The sequence below is a fragment of the Eleutherodactylus coqui genome, chromosome 12 (genome assembly GCF_035609145.1).
Source record: "Eleutherodactylus coqui strain aEleCoq1 chromosome 12, aEleCoq1.hap1, whole genome shotgun sequence".
Lineage (NCBI taxonomy): Eukaryota > Metazoa > Chordata > Amphibia > Anura > Eleutherodactylidae > Eleutherodactylus > Eleutherodactylus coqui.
Genome location: NC_089848.1, coordinates 74,524,082 through 74,545,896, shown reverse-complemented (window position 1 = coordinate 74,545,896; position 21,815 = coordinate 74,524,082). Strand labels below are relative to the sequence as shown.

At 46.1% G+C, this 21,815-nt stretch overlaps 1 protein-coding gene across 1 annotated transcript; it reads right to left on the bottom strand.

The window, feature by feature from the left end:
- Nucleotides 1–7,650: 7,650 nt before the first annotated feature.
- Nucleotides 7,651–17,788, bottom strand: LOC136586895 (cathelicidin-related peptide Oh-Cath-like). The gene is made up of 4 exons (XM_066585181.1): nucleotides 17,507–17,788; nucleotides 14,814–14,909; nucleotides 13,355–13,420; nucleotides 7,651–8,067 (listed from the first exon to the last, which is right to left on the bottom strand). Exons 1-4 carry the CDS (start codon nucleotides 17,693–17,695, stop codon nucleotides 7,936–7,938), a joined length of 483 nt encoding a protein of 160 aa, XP_066441278.1. The 5' UTR covers nucleotides 17,696–17,788; the 3' UTR covers nucleotides 7,651–7,935.
- Nucleotides 17,789–21,815: the final 4,027 nt, after the last annotated feature.

Here is a 21,815-nt window from a genome sequence, read left to right as displayed (position 1 = left end):
TGGTAAAGAATTGGGGAGGCTGACTACCACTATGCCGCCCAAGTTGGAGTTGGTATTCCACTATTGCTCTACGCGGCTCATAGAGCCTGGCCAACATGTGCAGCGTAGAATTCCACCGTGGGCACGTCGCACAGCAGTCGGTGCTCTGGCAGATTAAACCAATGTTGCAGGGTGCTCAGGGTGGCAGCGTCCGTGCCGAGCAGGTCAGACAAGTGAGGGTAGTTTTTAAGAAACCGCTGAACCACCAGATTGTAGACGTGGGCCAGGCATGGCATGTGTGTGAGGCTGCCGAGCTGCAGAGCCGCCACCAGGTTACAGCCGTTGTCACACACAATCATGCCCAGTTGGAGGCTCAGCGGTGAAAGCTAGAGGTCGGTCTGCTCTGTCAGACCCTGCAACAGTTTGGGGGGCCGTGTGCCTCTTGTCACCTAAGCTCAGTAGTTTCAGCACGGCCTGCTGACGCTTGCCCACTGCTGTGCTGCCGCGCCATGCCACACCGCATGCTGGCGACGTGCTGCTCACATTTCTTAATTGAGAGGTAGAGGTTGTGTAGGAGGAGGAGGAGGGGGAGGGTTTAGAGGAGGTGGAATAAACCGCCGCAGATACCAGCACCGAGGTAGGACCCTCTATTCTGGGTGTGGGTAGGACGTGAGCGGTCCCAGCCTCCACCAAATTCACCCAATGTGCCGTCAGGGAGATATAGTGGCCCTGCCCACCAGTACTTGTTCACGTGTCTGTGGTTAAGTGGACCTTCCCAGTAACCGCGTTGGTAAGGGCACGATTTATGTTGCGGGAAATGTGCTGGTGTAGGGCTGGGAAGACACACCGGAAAAAATAGTGGCGACTGGGGACCGAGTAGCGGGCGACCGCCGCCCCCATCATGTTTTTTAAAACCTCCGTTTCCACAAGGTTGTACTACAGCATCTCCAGGCTTATTAATTTGGCAATGTGCATGTTTAAAGCTTGTGCATGCGGGTGCGGGTGCGTGGCGGCGTATTTGCGCTTGCACTCCAACGCTTGTGCTAGCGACAGCTGAACGCTGTGCTGAGAGACATTGCTGGATGGGGTGGAGGACAGTGGAGGTGAGGGTGTGGGTGCAGGCCGGGAGGCACTCGTGCCTGTGTCCTGAGAGGGGGGTTGGATCTGAGTGGCAGGTTGGGGCACAGGGGAAGAGGCAGTGGTGTGACCTGGAGGCGGTGAATGGCCTTTATCTCACCTTGTGGGGTGCTTGGCCATCATATGCCTGCACATGCTGGTGGTGGTGAGGCTGGTAGTGGTGGCTCCCCGGCTGATCTTTGTGCGACACAGGTTGCACACCACTGTTCGTCGGTCGTCTGCGCTCTCACTGAAAAACATCTTTGAACACCTAGCCCTCTGCACGGAGGCTTGCTGCGAGGGGGCGCTTTGGGAAACAGTTGGGGGATTGTTCGCTCTGGCCCTGCCTCTCCCCCTGGCCACCCCACTGCCTCTTCCAACCTGCCCTGCTGCTGCACCTGCCTTCCCTTCTGAAACCCTGTCCTCAGTAGCTTAGCAAACCAGGTGGGGTCAGTCACCTCATCGTCCAGCTGCTCTTCCTCCGAATCCCCTGTGCGCTCCTCCCTCGGACTTACTACCCTTATTACTACCTCACTGATAGACAACTGTGTCTCATCATCATCATCCTCCTCACTCACTGAAAGCTCTTGAGACAGTTGCCGGAAGTCACTTGGACCCCTGCGTCCTGGCCCGCGTCCACGTCCTCTAGCCCTATCCCGACCCCTCAGCATGGTGTATTTCGAATACAGCAGACACAGAGCGTTGTAAAAATTAGGCAATTATTGGCCTGCACTTGGAGGCTGACAGCGGTACTGTAACGCACAGTGTAGGCCGAAAAAATTAGATGCTTGCCTGCAGAAAGGCCAAGCTGGCTAATAGTGAGCCACTACAAGTCACAGCAGCCAGAACAGTAATGCACACGGTCACAGGTAGCCCTAAGGAGGATTTTTTTTGTTTTTTTAAAAAAAAAAACAGCAGCCTAGATAGTGTGTATATGTCTTTCCCTCTATCAGTGGCGGTGGCCGGACGCTGTGCGGGAAGTTGACGGGACGCACAAAGCGTTGTAAAAAATTAGGCAATTATTGGCCTGCACCTGGAGGCTGACAGCGGTACTGTAACGCACAGTGTAGGCCGAAAAAATTATACGCTTGCCTGCAGTAAGGCCAAGCTGGCTAATAGTGAGCCCCTACAAGTCGCAGCAGCCAGAACAGATAGCCCTAAGCAGGAGCTTTTTTGGGGTACTTGTTGACAGGATTCTACAGTAGCACTGTCCCTGCCTCACCAGTACTGACCCTATACTCTGTATAATTGGCTGCAGACTGAGAACGCAATAGTCTGCAAAGCCCAAGATGAAAAAAAAAAATTGGTGCAAAACTGCTCCTAGCAGCCACAACAGTACTGCACACGGTAGGATGTGGCCCTAAGAAGGACCGTTGGGGTTCTTGAAGATGCCAACACTCTAACTATAGCAGCAGCACCCTCCCTAATCTCTGCCAGCGTGTGTCTGAGGCGAGCAGCAGGTGGGACTGCCTTATATACTCAGCGGTCACTTGATCTCACTAGTCACTCACTGCAGGGGGGTGGGATAGGCCTGGAACGTCACAGGAGGAAGTTGTAATGCCTTCCCTGCATGTCTATTGGCCAGAAAATGTCGCAAAACATGCAGGGAAGGAAATGGAATTGACTCGAGTACCGCGTGGTGCTCATCACGAGTAACGAACATCTTGAGTACCCTAATACTCGAACGAGCATCAAGCTCGGACGAGTACGTTCGCTCATCTCTAGTGCTCAAGTAACAGTTACACAACCAGGACTGAGCTTTGCCATGACTTCCCAGCATTAACCACCAGAAGAATTGCTTTGAATGTGAATTATACTTCATGTGTAGTTATCGAATATACATTATACCTTCAAATGAAATTCATTCTGGGTAAGATCCCATGCTGCGTGCTTTACCTCTAGTGGAGTAATGGAAATCTGGTCCAGATACTTATATAAGTAAGCAACCCCTTCCCTCTGGTTGTAGGGGATGGTGATGTCTCTGATAGAGCTTTCATCCTGGACCTCAGGCTCTGCAGTACTAGAGAGACAGCCGTGTAATGTGACCGCAGAGAAGAACAGCAGAGACAGCTTCCAGCTCATCATCTTGGCTTCTCTTAGAGGGAATGTCCTCTGTCCGCTCTATAACCCTCATTTATTGTGCGTCTACTTCCTTATTTTTCTGGATAATGGTGAAACTCTTTGTTTCTGAGGATACTACTGCACTGAGCTGCTAGTCTACAATGTAACTCATAACTTACAGTATGACTTTACTAAATTTCAACTTAAAGCTACCTATCCAAAAGGTATTGTTACGGCACTCTGCCCCCCGAGCGCCAGATGGGGTGCCCTGATCTTCCCGCACCCCACTGTCCCTGCCTACTTGCCTCGGCCCTGGCTAACCCCAGGCGGACAACTGGACGGCGGTCCCTGCCCTGGCTAGAGACCTGGCGGCTGACAAGAAGAAAGCTACCTAATGGGGGGAACAGAGTGCCGACAGGGGAGGCAGATGGATCAGACCAACAAAACTTACAAGGCTGGAGATGGAGCTCACAGGAAAACTGGAAGGATGCTGGATAGCAACTAGTGCTGACTGGGCCAGACTAGACTAGAGGCTAAACGAACTAACAAGAACAACAGAACAGTAGGGAACCAGAAGGAGCTGACCGGCAACTAGGGACTGGCTGAGGAAACCGCAAACAGACTGGCTAGGTGCATGCAGAACCAATAACTGGCAGTGAGCTCAACTCACTGCCAGTCTTTTAACCACACGGCTCCGCCCAGGGGCGGAGAGTGGGAGGAGGCCACTCCACCCCCTGCAGTATAAGAAGAACGGGGGAGTGCGGGCGGCACCCTACGGGCAGACACGCCCACGCCGCCGCCCACCGGCCGCCCCAAGCTGCTGGGATGCCCTCGACACAGGGCTCCAGGCCGCCAGAGCCGACGCCGGAGCGACGCGCGCCGACCGCGGGACCCCGTGCCGCGCTGTATGGTAACAGGTATACTATAAGGCACCTGCATAATTAGCCATATCTCTGTATTGGTTTATTATATTAAAGTGGCCCTCCAGGTTCAGGACAAAATTGTGTCCCGGAGCGAATAGTATATATTATATGCAGTTTTTCTCCCATTTGCTGGTTCCAGGTCCTGCTTTTGATCATTCAGGATGGCCAAGACAATTTTCAGACTACATAATCTCCACAGTGTGCTGAGAGTTTTAGACTACTAATGCACTATACCTGCTCTATGATTGGCCAGAGCTGACCAGCTCATGTGATCAGCACTTGCCAATCTGCGAGCAGTGCACAGTGTGCATTAGATAGTTAGAAAATTGCCGCAGCCAAATCTGCAATGTGAACGATACCACAGAAGCCAGCCAATAGATGGGTGCATCCCACAATACAGGATTACAACTAACACTGACATGGCAGTGGGTTACCCTGTATCTCAACAGTGGGCCGCACTGGCTGACATCTTGGGCTCCCCCAGAAATCTATAGCAAACTGCATAAAGGAAATATTGATACACACTAATAAAATGCAGGTGTTATATATATGTCTTTGCTGAATGCAGGGAAAGAGAGAAGGGAGAAAGACAAAGGACTGGCTGAATGTAAGAGCCTGAAAGAAGCAAGTCAGCAAGTCGGTCTGTGTGTGGGACATGAAGGAGGCCGAGCAATTTGCCCGCATTCAGCCTGGGCCCATACTACCCAGGAGGCTTTGGCGCTTCGGTTGAACACTGAAGGAAGGAACAACTGCTAGATAGTGAGAAGAAGAGTGACTACTTTATTACATCTGGACATCTGCCACAGAGGACGGAATGGTGGCGTCACGAATGACAATTGGACTTAAGGTAACCCCCGGTTACTACCCCTTGATCTCTCCCAGTGGTAACGTGGTCGGGTCCCGAGCTACCCTCAGGGGACGAGATGGTGGAGCCCCGTGACAAGGCCTTTCTCTACCCCACTGTCTCCTTCGCTGTGGACCCGCTCCTCGGATACTGCATCTATACACTTGAATGCTTTTAATTTCAGTATGATAAATATCGGAATATAGAAATGTTTACGATACGAATTGCACTATTTTATAAAATAGAGTGCAAATGGAAATCTCTGATGCAGTTAGGAACCATACAGATAGTTTATGGGGCAATATAGTGAGTTTATTAGTGCAAATCTGTTTCCAAAGCCAAAAACTGGGACATTTAAGGGCCAAAGAGGGACTTGGGTCAAAAATAGTGACTGTATCTTCAAAAGAGCGACACTTGGGTGGTATATGTCATCATCATCATCATTATTCATCTTCCATATTTAAATACTGATGTTATTTGTTATACATTTTAATTCTCTTAATGTATACACAGACTTCCCTGAATGAAGTGGCACTCCCATGACCTGAGCCGTCCACCACAGACCATGACAACCTCGGCTCACGCCCCAAACGCGCTTCATCCATCGATGCTCTAGGTGTACTCAACGTCTGTGGCGCAAACCCAAACAACCCGCAGACTTCACTCACTTCAAATTTATGCTCAAAACCTACAACCTTGCCCTCAACCATGCCAAAAGGTTTAATTCCCCTCCCTCATCTCCTCACTATTCCACAACCCCAAACGAGTCTTTGATACCTTCCACTCCCTTCTTAGCCCCAAAGAACAGGCCCACGTGATGAATCTCAGTGCTGGAGAGCTAGCCACCCACTTTAAAAAAAAGAAAAATCAGAAACATCCCCAAAGAAATCTCCGAACACTGCATGGCAAGCCCCAATTCCGGGTCTCCTCAATACTGCATCCATCACTCACTCACTATCTATACTAGAAACAATGATAGAGGAAGAAGTCTTCAGACTGCTTACCATCACTCACCCCACCACCTGCACTAGCGACTCTCTTCCCTCACACCTCCCCCGATCCCTTTCCCCGGCTGTCATTACCCACCTCACTACCATCTTCAACCTTTCCCTGACCTCTGGTATTTTTCCCTCTTCATTCAAACAATCCATCATATCCCCTCTGACCCGAGCGATGCTGACAGCTGACGACCCATCTCCAAGCTACTTGAACGCTTGGTCTATTCCCACCTCATGTGCTTTCTCTCTGATAACTCTCTCAATGCTCTCTAGTCTGGCTTCTACCGCTTACATTCGAGCAAAACTGCTCTCACAAAAGTATCAAATGACCTGATGACAGCCAAATCAAGGGGCAACTACTCCCTACTAATCCCCCTTGACCTCTCTGCTGCGTTTGACACTGTTGACCATGACCTCCTCTTTGCTATGCTTCGCTCCATTGGCCCAAAGGACACTGCGCTCTCCTGGTTCTCATCCTACCTCTCTGACTGCTCTTTCAGCGTCTCCTTTGCTGGCTCTCTCTGCTCACCGCTCCCCTTCACTGTTAGGGTACCCCAGGGCTCACTCCCCAGATCTGACCTCCAATACCATCTCTATGCTGATGACACCTCTTCCTGCGACATCTCTGCACCCTTCATCCAAAACATCACCAACTGTCTGCCTGCCGTCTCTAACACCATATCCTACCTTTTCTCAAACTTAACCTTTGAAAAACTGACCTCCTTGTCTTTCCACCCTTAACCAGCCGACCTCCCCCCAACATCTCCATATCCGTATTTGGCACCATCATAACACCACAGACAGCACGCCCGCTGTCTTGAGGGCACACTGAATTCTGACCTATCTTTTATCCACCATATCCAACCTCTGGCCCTAACATGGCACCTGCACCTCAGGAATATTTCTAAAATCCAGCCATTCCTCACCACGAACACGCTAAAGACACTCGTTGTCACCCTTATCCATTTGCAACTCGACTACTGCAACTCACTGCTCATTGGCCTTCCCTGCACAAGACTCTCCCCTCTCCAATCCATACTAAATGCCACAACTAGACTCATCTTCCTATCCAGGCACTTCTCAAATGCCTCTTAACTATGCCAGTCGCTGCACTGGCTGCCCGTACACTACAGAACTCAATTCAAACTTACCATCCGCACCCACAATGCTCTCCGTGACGCCGCTCCAATGTATATCGATTCCCTGTTGTCCACACATCACCCGCCCTGTGCACTCTCAACACCAGACTAAACACCCCTCTAATACGAACCTCACAGGACTTCTCTACAGCAGCACTGATCCTCTGGAACGCTCTACCCTAAAACATCCAGACAATCTCAAAACACGGAACTTCAGACGCGCCTTAAAGACGCACGTCTTCAAAGAAGCATAGCAAACCTTCTAATCTAGTCCCCCACCCCCACAATATGCCCCCTGCCCCTCCCGATAGTTTTCCACTTCTGCCTATCATATACCCTGCCTGCCCCATACCTCCTGTACTACCCCCACCCCATTGTGTCCTAAAAACTGTATATCACATATCATTGTCGCATTGCTGTGTTCCCCCTTGCTCCGCTGCCTGCCCCTGTAGCTTCTGTTATCACCCCCACACCCTTTTTTCTAAATAATTGAATACCACATGTAACTTTCGGAATGTCTGTAATTTTCGTATTGTTTGTGTTCTCCATGTGCCTGGAAAGCGCTGCGGAATAAATTGGCACTATACAAATAAAGATTATTATTTATTATTATTTTTTGTAACAGAAGTAAAATGAGAAGGTTCCACAAACAGAAGATCAGAGATCCCACAGACAACCGCTGCAGAGACTCCTGAAAGCTCCACATCCAGTGTCCAATGTGACCGTGGGAGAGATGAAAGAGAAGTAGTGAATAATTGCTGCTACATTGCATCATCTGATGTCTCCTAATGACAAGCAAAGCCGGATCACATACAAATAAAAGATTCGCCATAAGCCGCAATCTCAGATCACATTCTACAGATGACTGGAGATCTTCATGCTTGCATGGCGCCAGGTCTCTGGTTGCTATATGACCTACCAAGGACAATTGGAGTAAAACATCCGGCTAGCTTGGGCGGGCAGGGTCTCCTGCCTGGTTTTCTACTAGACCTCTTCACACGGACACCCTGGAGGGCACAGAATAAGATTCATGCAAAATGTCCATCACTTATACATCATAGTTATTAACCCTTTAACACCGCAGGCAGTTTTGACCTCCATTACACAGCCCCATTTTTCAAATCTGACTTGACACTTTATGTGATTAACAACTTTGAAACACTTTTACTTATCCAAATGATTTTGAGAGCGCATTCAGACAACTGTATATCGGCTGGGTTTTCACGCCCAGCCGATATACGGCATCCCTCTCTGCAGGGGGGGGGGAGGCTGGAAGAGACGGGAGCAGTGCACTGAGCTCCCGCCTCCTCTCCGCCGCTCGCTACTATTTGCAATGAACTTAGCCTCGGAACGTAGCTCCACCCCGTCCTCAGTGCACTGCTCCCGACTCTTCCAGACTCCTCCCCCTGCAGAGAGGGACGCCGTATATCGGCCGGGCGTGAAAACCCAGCCGATATACGGTCGTCTGAATGCGCCCTGAGATTGTTTAATTGAGGCACATTGGGGAAAAGTCATTTCCTCCGACACTCGATGCACCTAAGAGCTCACACGGGAGTATCCCAAAAATAGTACGAAGAAGTGGCAGCGTAAGCAATAGAAGTCAAATAAAAAAATATCCTTTATTACTCCATGTTATGGCAAGCTACGTTTCGGCCACTGTAAGGCCTTTTTCAAGCTTGGGCATATATGGCTCGTGTATTTTTTACATGCGTAATATGTGGTACACATGTGTATTTGCTGTGTATGCTGCCCTGTCCGTGGATTTAATGTCTATTTAAAGTCTAATGAGCTCCAAATGTGTTCTTTATTTTTTCCTGCATTTTGCGCAGTGTCACACTCTTACCCTTGTATATTTTTATAGCTCCCATAGACTTCTATTGGACTTTTGCTGCGCAAAGCGCAGGAAAATGGAGCGGGTACAACTTTTTTCCGTGCACGCAAAATACTAATTAAATCAATGGGTTCTATTCTCTGTGTTTAGCGTGCATATTTTACGTGCACAGATACTTGTGCAAACACGATCGTGTGAAGAAGTCCTTAGGCTTATCTCGGCAACTGCATGCTCCTACAAAGAAATGTAAGCCAGGTCTGACCTACACTCAAAGAAAAGTTCAGTTTAAAGGGGCTGTCCCACTTCTGTTTTGCTGCAGGAAGCAGATTGCTCTGTACATTGCACAGTGGCCCGGGTTGGTACTGCAGGCTGAGTCCTATTGAATTGAATTGTGTGCAGTACCAACATGGTCCGCTGTGCAGTCTACTATTAGCTTCCTGCACCAAAATAGAATTGGGACATTAAAAGTGCCTCTTTTATGTTACTATCCCACCTGATTATGAGTTCAGGCATGGAGAGATGCAACTCAATATCAAGACAAATGCATAATGTCCAGCGAGTTCTTGCACAGGTCCTATTGTAATTAATACGACCTGTGCATTTTCCGCCAGACCTCACACACCTGCTCTTCTTATGTTTGTCAGTTTCACCATTTCAGCTTTTCATCCGTCAGCCATGATAGTAATAGTAGTGTGTCATACTACTCCTACAGCTCTTCTATTGTATACTAGTCACATCCCAACAGCTTCTACTTCCAGAATCCTACTCTTTTCTGACAGTCTTGCTACATGTGGAGTATGCCCTGCTGCACTGGGCCTGACCGAGGAGCTTTCCCAATGGACCCAAAGTCACTAAAGAAAAGACTGAGAGGAACTGGGGGTGAACAACAGGAAGTTAAGAGGAAGAGTAGTAGCAAAAAAAACCCTGGTATAGATGGGGTTGGTTCAGTCCTTGCCCCTGTGGTGTTGTATCAAAAACCCCAGGGGCTTGGAATAAAAAGAAGCTGCCTGCAGATCCAGGTGTGTGCACTAGCACATGTGCCCACCTAGAAGGAGCTGCTGGTATACTCTGATTAATAATTACCCAGAGAAGGCAAGTAAGCTTTCTAATGTCTATAGCTAGGGAGAGAGAATAGTTAGCTGTAGGTACTGTATCGACCCACGCCAGAGCGAGGAGGGGAAATGAAATGGTAGTAACAGTGGCTCTGCTTCTCCTCTCGGAAGGTAAAATGCCGTCTGGCACAGTGCTATAGAGTGGTAAATTTGGCAGTTCTTATTGTGTGCTGCCCATGGGGTCAGGCAGGGTAGGATGATGATACCCCAGTGGGGCGATACCCACACAGTTGGGTAGGAGAAGATCTTGTTTTGTCATGACGCTACTCTGTATATGGGTAGGGACCGGTTCCAAACAAAAATGATAATTACAAAAAATGGAGGAATAAATATAACAGGGGTACAACCTCTATTCCCCTGGAGCACGTAGTGTGGTACCTCAGTGCAAGTGTTAGGTTGGTGGAAAGGGACTCCAGGAGTCAGGTTGCAAAGTAAACAAAAAACAGCTTTATTCCTCAAGAGCAGATGAAAGTTCAGATTAACGAGCTTTTAAAAGTTCACACAAGCTGACTTTCTGATAAAAAGTTACATTTGCCGGCATTAATCAGTTCTGCATTTTCCTCGTGATTGGTACCAGAAAACTACATTTGTACACTTTGCTGTTCCTTCCAGCCTTTCTCCCTGGTTGTGCCTATTACTGGCTGACTTAGTTTCCCTTCCTCTTTTTAACTTTTTCTTGTTTCCTTTTCCCTCTGATGCTCTCAGTAACAATTCCTTGCTCTTGAGTACTCACAATTGAGATGTAATTTCCTTCCCACTGCACTGGCTGGCTCTGTAATGTCTTGGCAGGGGTTTTGTCCTTCTCGTTTTCCTTCAGTCTCCTTTGAGCAGGCTAGACTGACTTGGGTCCGCCCATCACTCTCTTTTATACTGCCACATTAGCTCAAAAGGCCAATAGGTTGGTTAGGACAGCACCTCTGTGGGTAGAGCCAGATTGATTGTAGCCAGTTCCTCAAGAGGAAAAGCCTACAAGAATTGTTTACATAGTTGCTAGGGTCTGCACGTAGACAAGTGCTCGTAGTGAGTGACACCCTGTCCCGAAGGACATCCAAGGAGAGCTAATGGAAGGAGAGATTCTAGGGAATAAAAGTGCCCCAGATAGAAACTAACAGGGACGAGAAAAAAGACTCCTGCACTCGGGGTGCCAAAGTACACCAAAGCACCAAACTAATATAAACATGTAAAATATGTAGAGATGTAGAAGGCATTACATCTGAAAGGACTTCTATGTGTAGTCAAAAAGTGGAGATAGTAAGGAGATCGTGAATCCTTAGTACTTACAGAAAGTAAATATTTACTGACAAACAATATAGAGTGAAACGCGTTTCGGAGCTAAAACTGCTTCTTTTTCAAGTACAAGTCCACAGCTAGCTCTGTTTCTATCTCAACCTGTGATGGGGATTTAGGCTGCCACTCCTAGGCCCTCTATTCTGTCTAAGCCTAGCTAACTGTTCCCCCGGCTGTTGCTGGGTGACCTGTACTACTAAGGGACTGGTGAACCTTGCCAGTAAACAACACACAGCGAGGCATGAATCAACATCACAATAACATGAACATACTGACTTTATAGTGCATGAAAATCAACATTAAAGGGGTTGTCCCGCGCCGAAACGTTTTTTTTTTTTTTTTTAACCCCCCCCCACCCCCCCCCCCCCCCCCCCCGTTCGGTGCGAGACAACCCCGATGCAGGGGTTAAAAAAACAAACCGGAGAGTGCTTACCTGAATCCCGGCGGTCCGGCGTCTTCATACTCACCTGCTGAAGATGGCCGCCGGGGTCTGCTCCCTCCGTGGACCGCAGCTCTTCTGTGCGGTCCATTGCCGGTTCCAGCCTCCTGATTGGCTGGAATCGGCACGTGACGGGGCGGAGCTACACGGAGCCGGCATTCTGCACGAGCGGCCCCATTGAAGACAGCAGAAGACCCGGACTGCGCAAGCGCGGCTAATTTGGCCATCGGAGGCCGAAAATTAGTCGGCACCATGGAGACGAGGACGCTAGCAACGGAGCAGGTAAGTATAAAACTTTTGATAACTTCTGTATGGCTCATAATTAATGCACAATGTACATTACAAAGTGCATTAATATGGCCATACAGAAGTGTATAGACCCACTTGTTGCCGCGGGACAACCCCTTTAATTAAACCTTTATATAACCTCAGAAGTGCAGTAGTACCCAACTCTGGGGTACTACAGTACCAGTGCACAAATAGCAGCAGATAGTGAGACTGTAGCTGATTAGCACAGGTTTTGCTGTTCATCTCTTCTCAGATTTACTGGTCAAAGCCATTAATCTAAGCTCTGTCACATCTATGTGCTACTGAGGTATTGCAAAAATAACCTACTGTTAAATTATGTTACAAACTGCTCCATATTGACTATACAGTCATTATTCAATAATCACACAGTCATTATTGTTAGTATCCTAGTAGGGATCAGTGTATAGTTAGGGAACTGGAAGATTAGGCGACCGCTGGCCCATAGGGAGTTAGTGGTCCGATCGCATTGCTAGACTAGTTAGCTGTCAAGAACCTAGTGTTAGAGCAGTCAAGCCTCTATGATCTCCAGCTTTGCATCCCCTTTAGCTGAGCTCAAGCTGGAGGAGTTCCCCCATCATTATCAACTCCTGTATCTATAATTTCCAGGTATATTAGTGCAGTGTATTGGGACTTCTTATTAGAGAATTTGTTATTGTAATATTAAACATAATAAGTGCCTGTATCGCTGTAATGTTAAGGCTATAAGTTTAACTGGTATCTCAGTATATTTACTGCTATTCTCAGGAAGAGATCCTTTCTTGACACAAAGGCTCTATCCTGGGTGGAGGCACTGATAAAACTAATCCACATGCCCATTCTTCCATTCAGCATAGGTTCTATGTCTCCTTGGCCCATACAGGTTAATGCCAAAGTCTGTTTAGGGAGGGGTAGTGTTCATACCCCCCCCCCCCCCAAACAGGAACAGAAACCAAAAATGGCAACAGCACGCAAAATAAATTTACTATCAGAAGTATCCATACCTATATTAAATAGTCTAACCACATGAAATAATGCAAGGTTCTTGGTATATATTTGATCGAATTACATTGGCCCATCTACCAACGTCCTGGTGACGAAGGTTTTGCGTGCTGTTGCCATTTTTGGTTTCTGCTTCTATTGTATGTTGCAGCCATGGTTTATCGTGCACCTATACATTTCTATTGGGATATACTTCTATTGGGTAGTGCTGACCTATTTTATCCTCCCCCCCTTCCCCTTCCCCAAACAGGGATACATGACCTATGGAGGAGTGTCTCTTTAGTTAGGGTGGAACCACCTTACAGCAAGAGAGCATTCTTAGTTCATGGTTGTGTTACCTCTGTCAGGCTGATGCACCTTATGTTCTCAAGGACCTCAGCATCCAGATTACAAATCTTCACATCCTGCAAAATCCACATAAAGAAATCACTGCTGCAATAAGGAACTGATAATTATCTTGATATTCTTGTACATACGGAGCAGTATTATAGTAGTTATATTCTCGTACATAGGGGGCAGTATTATAGTAGTTATATTCTTATACATAAAAGGCAGTATTATAGTAGTTATATTCTTGTACATAGGGGCAGTATTATAGTAGTTATATTCTTGTACATAGGGGGCAGTATTATAGTAGTTATATTCTCGTACATAGGGGGCAATATTATAGTAGTTATATTCTTGTACATAGGGGGCAGTATTATAGTAGTTATATTCTTATACATAAAAGGCAGTATTATAGTAGTTATATTCTTGTATATAGGGGGTAGTATTATAGTAGTTATATTCTTGTACATAGAGAGCAGTATTATAGTAGTTATATTCTTGTACATAGGGGGTAGTATTATAGTAGTTATGTTCTTGTACATAGGGGGCAGTATTATAGTAGTTATATTCTTGTACATAGGGGCAGTATTATAGTAGTTATATTCTTGTACATAGGAGGCAGTATTATAGTAGTTATATTCTTGTACATAGGGGGCAGCATTATAGTAGATATATTCTCGTACATAGGGGGCAATATTATAGTAGTTATATTCTTGTACATAAAAGGCAGTATTATAGTAGTCATATTCTTGTACATAGGGGGCAGTATTATAGCAGTTATATTCTTGTCCATAGGGGAGCAGTATTATAGTAGTTATATTCTTGTACATAGGAGGCAGTATTATAGTAGTTATATTCTTGTACATAGGAGGCAGTATTATAGCAGTTATATTCTTGTACATAGAAGACAGTATTATAGTAGTTATATTCTTGTCCATAGGGGAGCAGTATTATAGTAGTTATATTCTTGTACATAGGGGCAGTATTATAGTAGTTATATTCTTGTACATAGGGGGCAGTATTATAGTTGTTATATTCTTGTACATAGGAGGCAGTATTATAGTAGTTTTATTCTTGTACATAGGCAGTATTATAGTAGTTATATTCTTGTACACTGGAGGCAGTATTATAGTAGTTATATTCTTGTATATAGGAGGCAGTATTATAGTAGTTATACTCTTGTACATAGGGGGCAGTATTATAGTAGTTATATTCTTGTACATAGGGGGCAGTATTATAGTAGTTATATTCTTGTACATAGGAGACAGTATTATAGTAGTTATATTCTTGTACATAGGGGGCAGTATTATAGTAGTTATATTTCTTCGGTAGATATTTGGAGTACTTGTCACCTTTCCTTTTTTTGTTACATTCTGTAGTTTATCTCTGAGGAAGGAGTCAACACATTTATGATTAGCAGTGCTTCTTGTATTTATGATGCACATTTGCTGCAGTGTGTCGGGTACTTACTCCGTCTGGCTTGAAATCACATTGAGATAAATCAGCATCCTCAGATTTCAGGCACTCCGTCTCTTTAATGATGTGGCCTCTTTGGTTTTCATCCCCCTGTCATTAGAAGAGTGATAAACATATAAGTTATCGACTCCACATTGATATACTTTGTTAGTCATACTCTTTACTTGGTGAAGAGAACACTGAAGCCTCAAGAGCTTCCAATTACAATGTATTCCACTACTCAGCAAGACTTCATCATTATCCCTTCTAAATTTCATAAGTAGCATTTATAGAAGAAAATGTACGTGAATATGTAGGAGGAATGTCACCTACGTTTGTTAGTCCTCATATCTTCTTGCATCTTATACTCCTATCACACTCCAAGCTGTATTTACGCTTCTTCTAGTTTCCTGTTACCAGAGGTTAGTGCATTGTGAGACCTCAGGGAACTGTTAATCCCTAACACTACAGGGCGTACATTTATGATCCCGCTCCATGTGTGGTTGCTAGCTGTTTCTGGCCTGCAACAGCACCGATAAACAGCATCGCTGATCGAAGCTGTTAACACTTTAAATGCCTCTGTCAATTCTGACAGTGGCATTTAAAATCAATGTCCGGGTGTCCCGCAGTGCCCCCCAGTGGCAGATTGGGGGGTGCCGTGCGGTTGCCATGACTTCTGAAAGGCCCTAGGACTGACATTGCAGATTTCAGATACCTGTGGCATGGCCTAATGGATTGCCTGTCAGATCGCCATATAACTTAATGCTATGGCATTACATTATACTGCAGGAGAAATCAAACCATTGCAAGTTCATGTCCGCTATAAGGATGTAAAAATCAGTTTAACAAAGTTTTAATCATTCTTAAAAAAAATAATAAGTAATAAAAGTTTAAAAATAAACCTTTTGCCATATTTATATTAAAAAAATCTAAATCATTTAAACCTCAGAACATATTTAGTATCACTGCATCCGTAAAGGACCGATCCATGAGAGTAAGGCCTCCCTCACACCGGGCGTTTTGTACAGCTTGTAGCGCTGCCTTTTCAGCCCAGCGCTAAACGCTGTACGAGGCTCCCATTCATTTCAATGGGGCTGCTCACACAGGGCTGAAAACGCAGCGCCTTCCAACGCTGCGCTTTGACAGCGATGCAAGTTCTATTTTGGGGCGTTTTCAGCCCTGCGTCGCCAATTGAAATGAATGGGCAGCGGTTTTAGCACTGCTGAAAACGCGGCAACACTTGGTGCCGCGTTTTTGGCAGTGTTAACCACTCGCCGATTTTCGGGGTGAGGGCTTTCAATAGAAGCCCTACCCCGAAAATCTGCCCCAGCTAGCTAGAGGGGGAAAAAAAGTAATACTCACCTTAGCCGCTGCAGTCCGGGTCGCGGCCGCTGGTCTCTGCCGCTGATCCGGGCTTCCCCTGCATTCACAAGTCTATTGCCCTAGGCCAGGTTTGAGAACCCCGCCTCCGGCAATAGAGTGCTGTGATTGGTTATCGGCACGGTCGATGCCCAATCACAGCCCTTCATTAACTGTCTCAGCCAATCAGCGCCTGCAAGCTCTGATTGGCTGAGACAGTCAATAAAGGGCTGTGATTGGGCATCGAGCAAGCACCGACAACCAATCACAGCACTCTATTGCCGGAGGCGGGGATCTCAAACCTGGCCTCCGGCAATAAACTTGGGAGTGCTGAGGGAGCCCGGATCAGCGGCAGAGACCAGCGGCCGCGACCCGGACTGCAGCGGCTAGGTGAGTATTACTTTTTTTTTTCTTTTCAGCATTTTTGGCTGCGTTTTCAGCCGAGCTGAAAACGCAGTCAAAACGCTGGCATAAAGTATGCCAGCGCTGCTGAAACAGGGAGGAATCTGCAGTAAACACAGCGTTGAAAAATGCTGCGTTTCTGCAAACGCCCTGTGTGAGGGAGGCCTAACACATTTCTCCTGCATGGTGGACGTTGTCAGGCAAAAAAATGCCAGAATTGAGCTTTTTCTGGTCAACCCGCTCTCCAAGAAAAATATGTAATAAAAAGCGATCAAAAATTGTATGTACTCCAATATGGCATCAATAGAAACTGCAGGAGTCCTCACACAACTATAGTGACGGATAAAATAAAATAAATTATGGCTGTCAGAATATGGCAGAAAATAATTGTGAAAAAATTAAATATCTCTGGAATAAATAAAAGTAGTAAAGCAAATAAAAACCTTTAAATTTGATATCGTAGTAATCGTACTGACCCATAGAACAAAGTTATCAGGTCATTTTTTTTTTGCAGAGTGTAAGCTGTAGACACCCCACACCCCTGCCCCAGAACTGTGGCAGAACTTAGTTTTTTTTCTTCCCATGTCACATCAGAGTTTTTTTTTTACGTTTTTCAGTACAGTTAGATGGTACATTAAATAGTACCATAGAAAAATACAATGCATCCTGCAAAAAATAAGCCCTCAAAAATCTATGTCCATGGACACATAAAAGAGTTATGATTTTTTAAAGGGGGAAGGAAAAAGTAAAATAAAAAAAAAACTGTGTCCTTACGAGGTTAAAAACACCCAGAGATGAGTTTTCTCATGACTTCTCATCAGCAATTAACACATTTCCTTTGGATGTAAAAAGGAGCATAAATAGAGTTTTATGTGCAATTCTCTAATATACATTATATGCTTTAAATGAAATGCATTCTGGGTAAGATCCCATGCTGCGTGCTTTACCTCTAGTGGAGTAGCGGGGTGCTGGTCCAGATATTTATATAAGTATGTGACCCCTTCCATCTGGTTGTAGAGGCTGATGATCTCTCTTATAGAGCGTTCATCCTGGACCTCAGGCTCTGCAGTACCAGAGAGACAGGCATGTAATGTGACCGCAGAGAAGAACAGCAAAGACAGCTTTGAGCTCATCATCTTGGCCTCTCTTAGAGGGAATGTCCTCTCCACTCTATAATCCTTTATTTATTGTGTGTCTACTTCTTCATTCCGTATTTCTAGATAAATTCTTAGGACGCTGCTTGTGCTCTAATCCGTGACTCATAATTTATAATTTCACTAAATTTCAACATAGAGCTTCTTATCTGGAAGAACAGTAAATACTATGACAAAACAAAATCTAAATTTAGGATTACAGTAAACCCTTGAGTAGCATTGCTCTTAAGTAAAGAGCAGCGGCGGTCCTTCAAATAAAGTTGCATTCCACAAATAAAGGCGCCAACCTCTCCATGACCCCGGGCGCCGCTCAGTGAGCTGGTGCGCAGCTGATGTCGGTCACTTCCTGCTTCTTCTGCATCAGCGTGCGCCTACTACTCCCCCTCCCCTCTCCACAGTGCACAGTGCCGGCTGAACGTTGCTGTGTCTGCCTGTCTCCTGATACAGTACAGCAGCGGAATCCCCAAAGAGGTGGCTGAACGCTGCCTGCCTCCTGAATCCTCACTGTACTACAAAATGTAAGTACTGTACAGATGAGTACAGTAAAGAAACATTTGCAAATAAATACTGCAGTCCTATGTCAAAGCAGAGATAAAACAGTGATAATCTTTTTATTATAAAAGTAAAAAACATTACAGGGCGTAATAACAAAAATAGCAAAATAACAGAAAAATTTGCCAAATACAATCACGAGAAGCATATATACACACACATTTACAAAACAGAAATATTAGCAAAAATAACAGAAATTAACAGAAATATTTGCAAGAAATAATAGCCAAACATATTCATATTTACAAAATTTTACAAAAAAACTGTACAGGAGTGAAAATTTACCGGTCTGGCCGCATCCCCAATCTCACACGTCCCATTTACACTACAAAATTGACATAAGAAGACATATCACAACAAAAACTAGACAACCTATTCCATAATCCCGTGGTGCTGCATATTCCAACCTACTAAACAGAAAAAAAACACACATTAGTAAAACAAGAATATATATAAATTTTTTTTTTTATTTTTTATTTTTTTACATTTTTTTTTATTTATTTATTTATTTATTATTATTTATTCCCCCCCTCCCCTCTAAACTACACACATTACCCTCTACCCATCCCCTGGTCCGCTGCCAATACCTGCCAATCATGCTTATGAATACATACACAAACAAACAAACAAACAAACAAACAAACAAACAAACAAACAAACAAACAAACAAACACCTATATATATATATATATACATATACACCTACATATTTTTTTTTTTATTTAATTTTTTTTTTGTAAATACACAGAACGTAATACTAACCCCCCACAAAAACTCATAATACCACCCATAAAGATACCACCCACGAAAACACAATACCACCCATGAAACATGAAACCACCCACGAAAAAACAAACAAACAAACATAATACCACCCACAAACCCATATAATGCATAATAATCCACAGCCTAAATATACAGAAAAATATATAAATAACAAAAATATAACCATTACCTCCAGCCCTGGTTCGGGTCCCGTAAGCCTTTTATTCAACTTTTAACTTAAAACAAAACAAAAAGCTAGGGTGAAAGAATCCAGCCCCCCACCGGGAAACAGTTCTCCAGGCTAGGGAACCCCAAAGCAAAAACCCCTCCAAAGGAAGGCTGCTCGAGGCCTACCCAACCTTTCAAACTCCAGAGAACGCACCTTCACCAGGTCACCGAGAATATTCCTACTTACCTCGTCCTCGAGGAGGATTTTATGCTGCGTCGATACTACACACCGTGCGCTCCACGTGTGATACCTAACCACTAGACTTACTAAAAATAAAGTGCAGCGGTCCCTGCCACCCGGATCTCTGAATGCTCCATAACACCACTCAGCGTAGGTAAGGTCAGCCAGCCGAGGCCAACTGATGGAAGCCCCTACCCTCTTGTATACCTCTATATTGAAGGGACAATGAAGCAGGAAGTGGTCCATGCTCTCCAGAGTGTTGCCACATGCCTCCCGGGGACAACCTCTGTCCTCGGTGTTCTTGTGCTTCAAGTTGTCCCCCACATATAGCTTACCATGGAAGCAGCGCCAGGTCAAGTCCCAATACTTTGAGGGGATTCTTACCGAATTTAAAAGAGACAAACCCACCCTCAAATCCCCACCTGGGCAGTCTCTGAGGGCCAATGGATTCTGAAAGTGGGTTGCCAAGACCCTCTGGTCCAGCACACGCCTGGCCAGCGTCCTGACTTCCCCCACGGTCAGCCCCCATTGGCGTAAAACCTTCAGAACCGGTGCAACGTAAGCCGGAAGATGTCCGTGCGGTGTACGAAAGTCCTTCACACGCCCTCCTGTCTCCCACTCCTGGAAGAACGGCCGAAACTATCCCTTACAGGAGGATACCCACGGAGGAGCCCTCTCTTTCCAGAGGTTTGCGATATTAGCTTTCAAAAAGGTATTCACGAGGAATACCACTGGGTTGACCATACCCAACCCGCCTAGTCTCCTCGTACGGTAAGTAACCTCCCTCTTGACTGGGTTCAGCCTATTCCCCCATAACAGCTGGAAGAACAGGCCGTAGACCCGTGACCAAAGAGGTTCTGGCAAAATGCAAACACTTCCCAGGTACATTAACAAAGGGAGCAGGTAAGTCTTGATCAAGCAAACCCTTTCTCTCAGGGTCAAAGACCACCCTTTCCATTGATCCACCTTTTGAGCGGCATTCCTCAATCTGCCTTCCCAGTTTTTCTCGGGATAATTCCCTTGGTCGAAATCGATGCCTAAAATTTTAGCGGAATCTTGGGGTTCTGGGAGAGCGTCCGGAAGATCAAAAGCAGGATCTCCCCCTCCCAGCCAGAGACTCTCACACTTTTCCCGATTGATCTTTGACCCGGAGACCTCCGAGTAGCGGACAACTTCCGACATCACCCACCCCCCGCCTCCTCCTGAGAGGAGACAAGGATAGTAACGTCATCAGCGTACGCCACTGTCCTCAAGGCCAGGTCCGGGACCCCCGGGTCCATCCTCACCCCCGCCAACGGTCCCCCATCTACCCTTCTGAGGAAGGGATCGACAGCGAACACGTAAAGCAAGGGGCTCAGAGGGCATCCCTGACGAACTCCAGACCCGACTACAAAAGGACGGCCAACCCAACCGTTCACGAGCAGGAAACTCTCAGCCCCTGAATACAATGTTTTTAACCATTTTACGAACCCCACCGGCAGACCGTATCTCAAAAGGACAGACCAAAGGTACTCGTGGTTTACTCGATCAAAAGCTTTAGCCTGATCCAGGGAAAGTAAAAACCCCTTCCAGAGACCCGCCCTGCCCTGTTCCACAGCCTCCCGGACACTCAGCACGGCGCTAAACGTGCTTCGACCGGGAACAGAGCAGTGCTGAGCCCCAGAAAGGAGCTGGGGTGCAAATTTCACCAACCTACTGAACAGCACTTTTGCCAGAATCTTTCTGTCCGTATTGAGGAGCGCTATGGGACGCCAATTCTCAATACGGAGCGGATCTTTACCCTTTGACAGAATAATTAGGGCCGACTTCCTCATTGACTCCGGCAGAACGCCCAAGGATAGACATTCATTAAAAACCTCGGTCAAGAGGTGAACTAAAATTTCCTTAAAGGCTTTATAAAACTCAGATGTTAAGCCGTCTGGGCCTGGCGACTTTTTGGACCGGAGCCCATCAATCGCCAGTCCGACTTCATCTTCCGTAATTGCTTCTGTCAAAACGCCAAGAGAGGGGTCTACTCCTGGTTCGGGAACGGTTTCTGCCAGGAAAGTCGAGATTCCGTCCTGATTAAGTTCTTTCCCGCCCAAGAGATGTGAGTAGAAGGATCTGACGACCTCCAGGATCCCTGATCTGGACCTTTTCAGGGAGCCTGTACTGTCTAGCAGACCCGTAACCAATTTACAACTCACTGACATCTTACAGTTCTTGTAGGGGTCAGGCGAGCGGTACTTCCCAAAGTCCCTCTCAAGAACCAAAGATGCGTGCCTATCATACTGACATCTCTTGAGCAAGGATTTCACTCTGGAGATCTCCTCGCGGCTACCTCCAGTCGAGACCAAACGCTCGAGTTTCCTCCTCAGGCTCTGATACATACGCTTT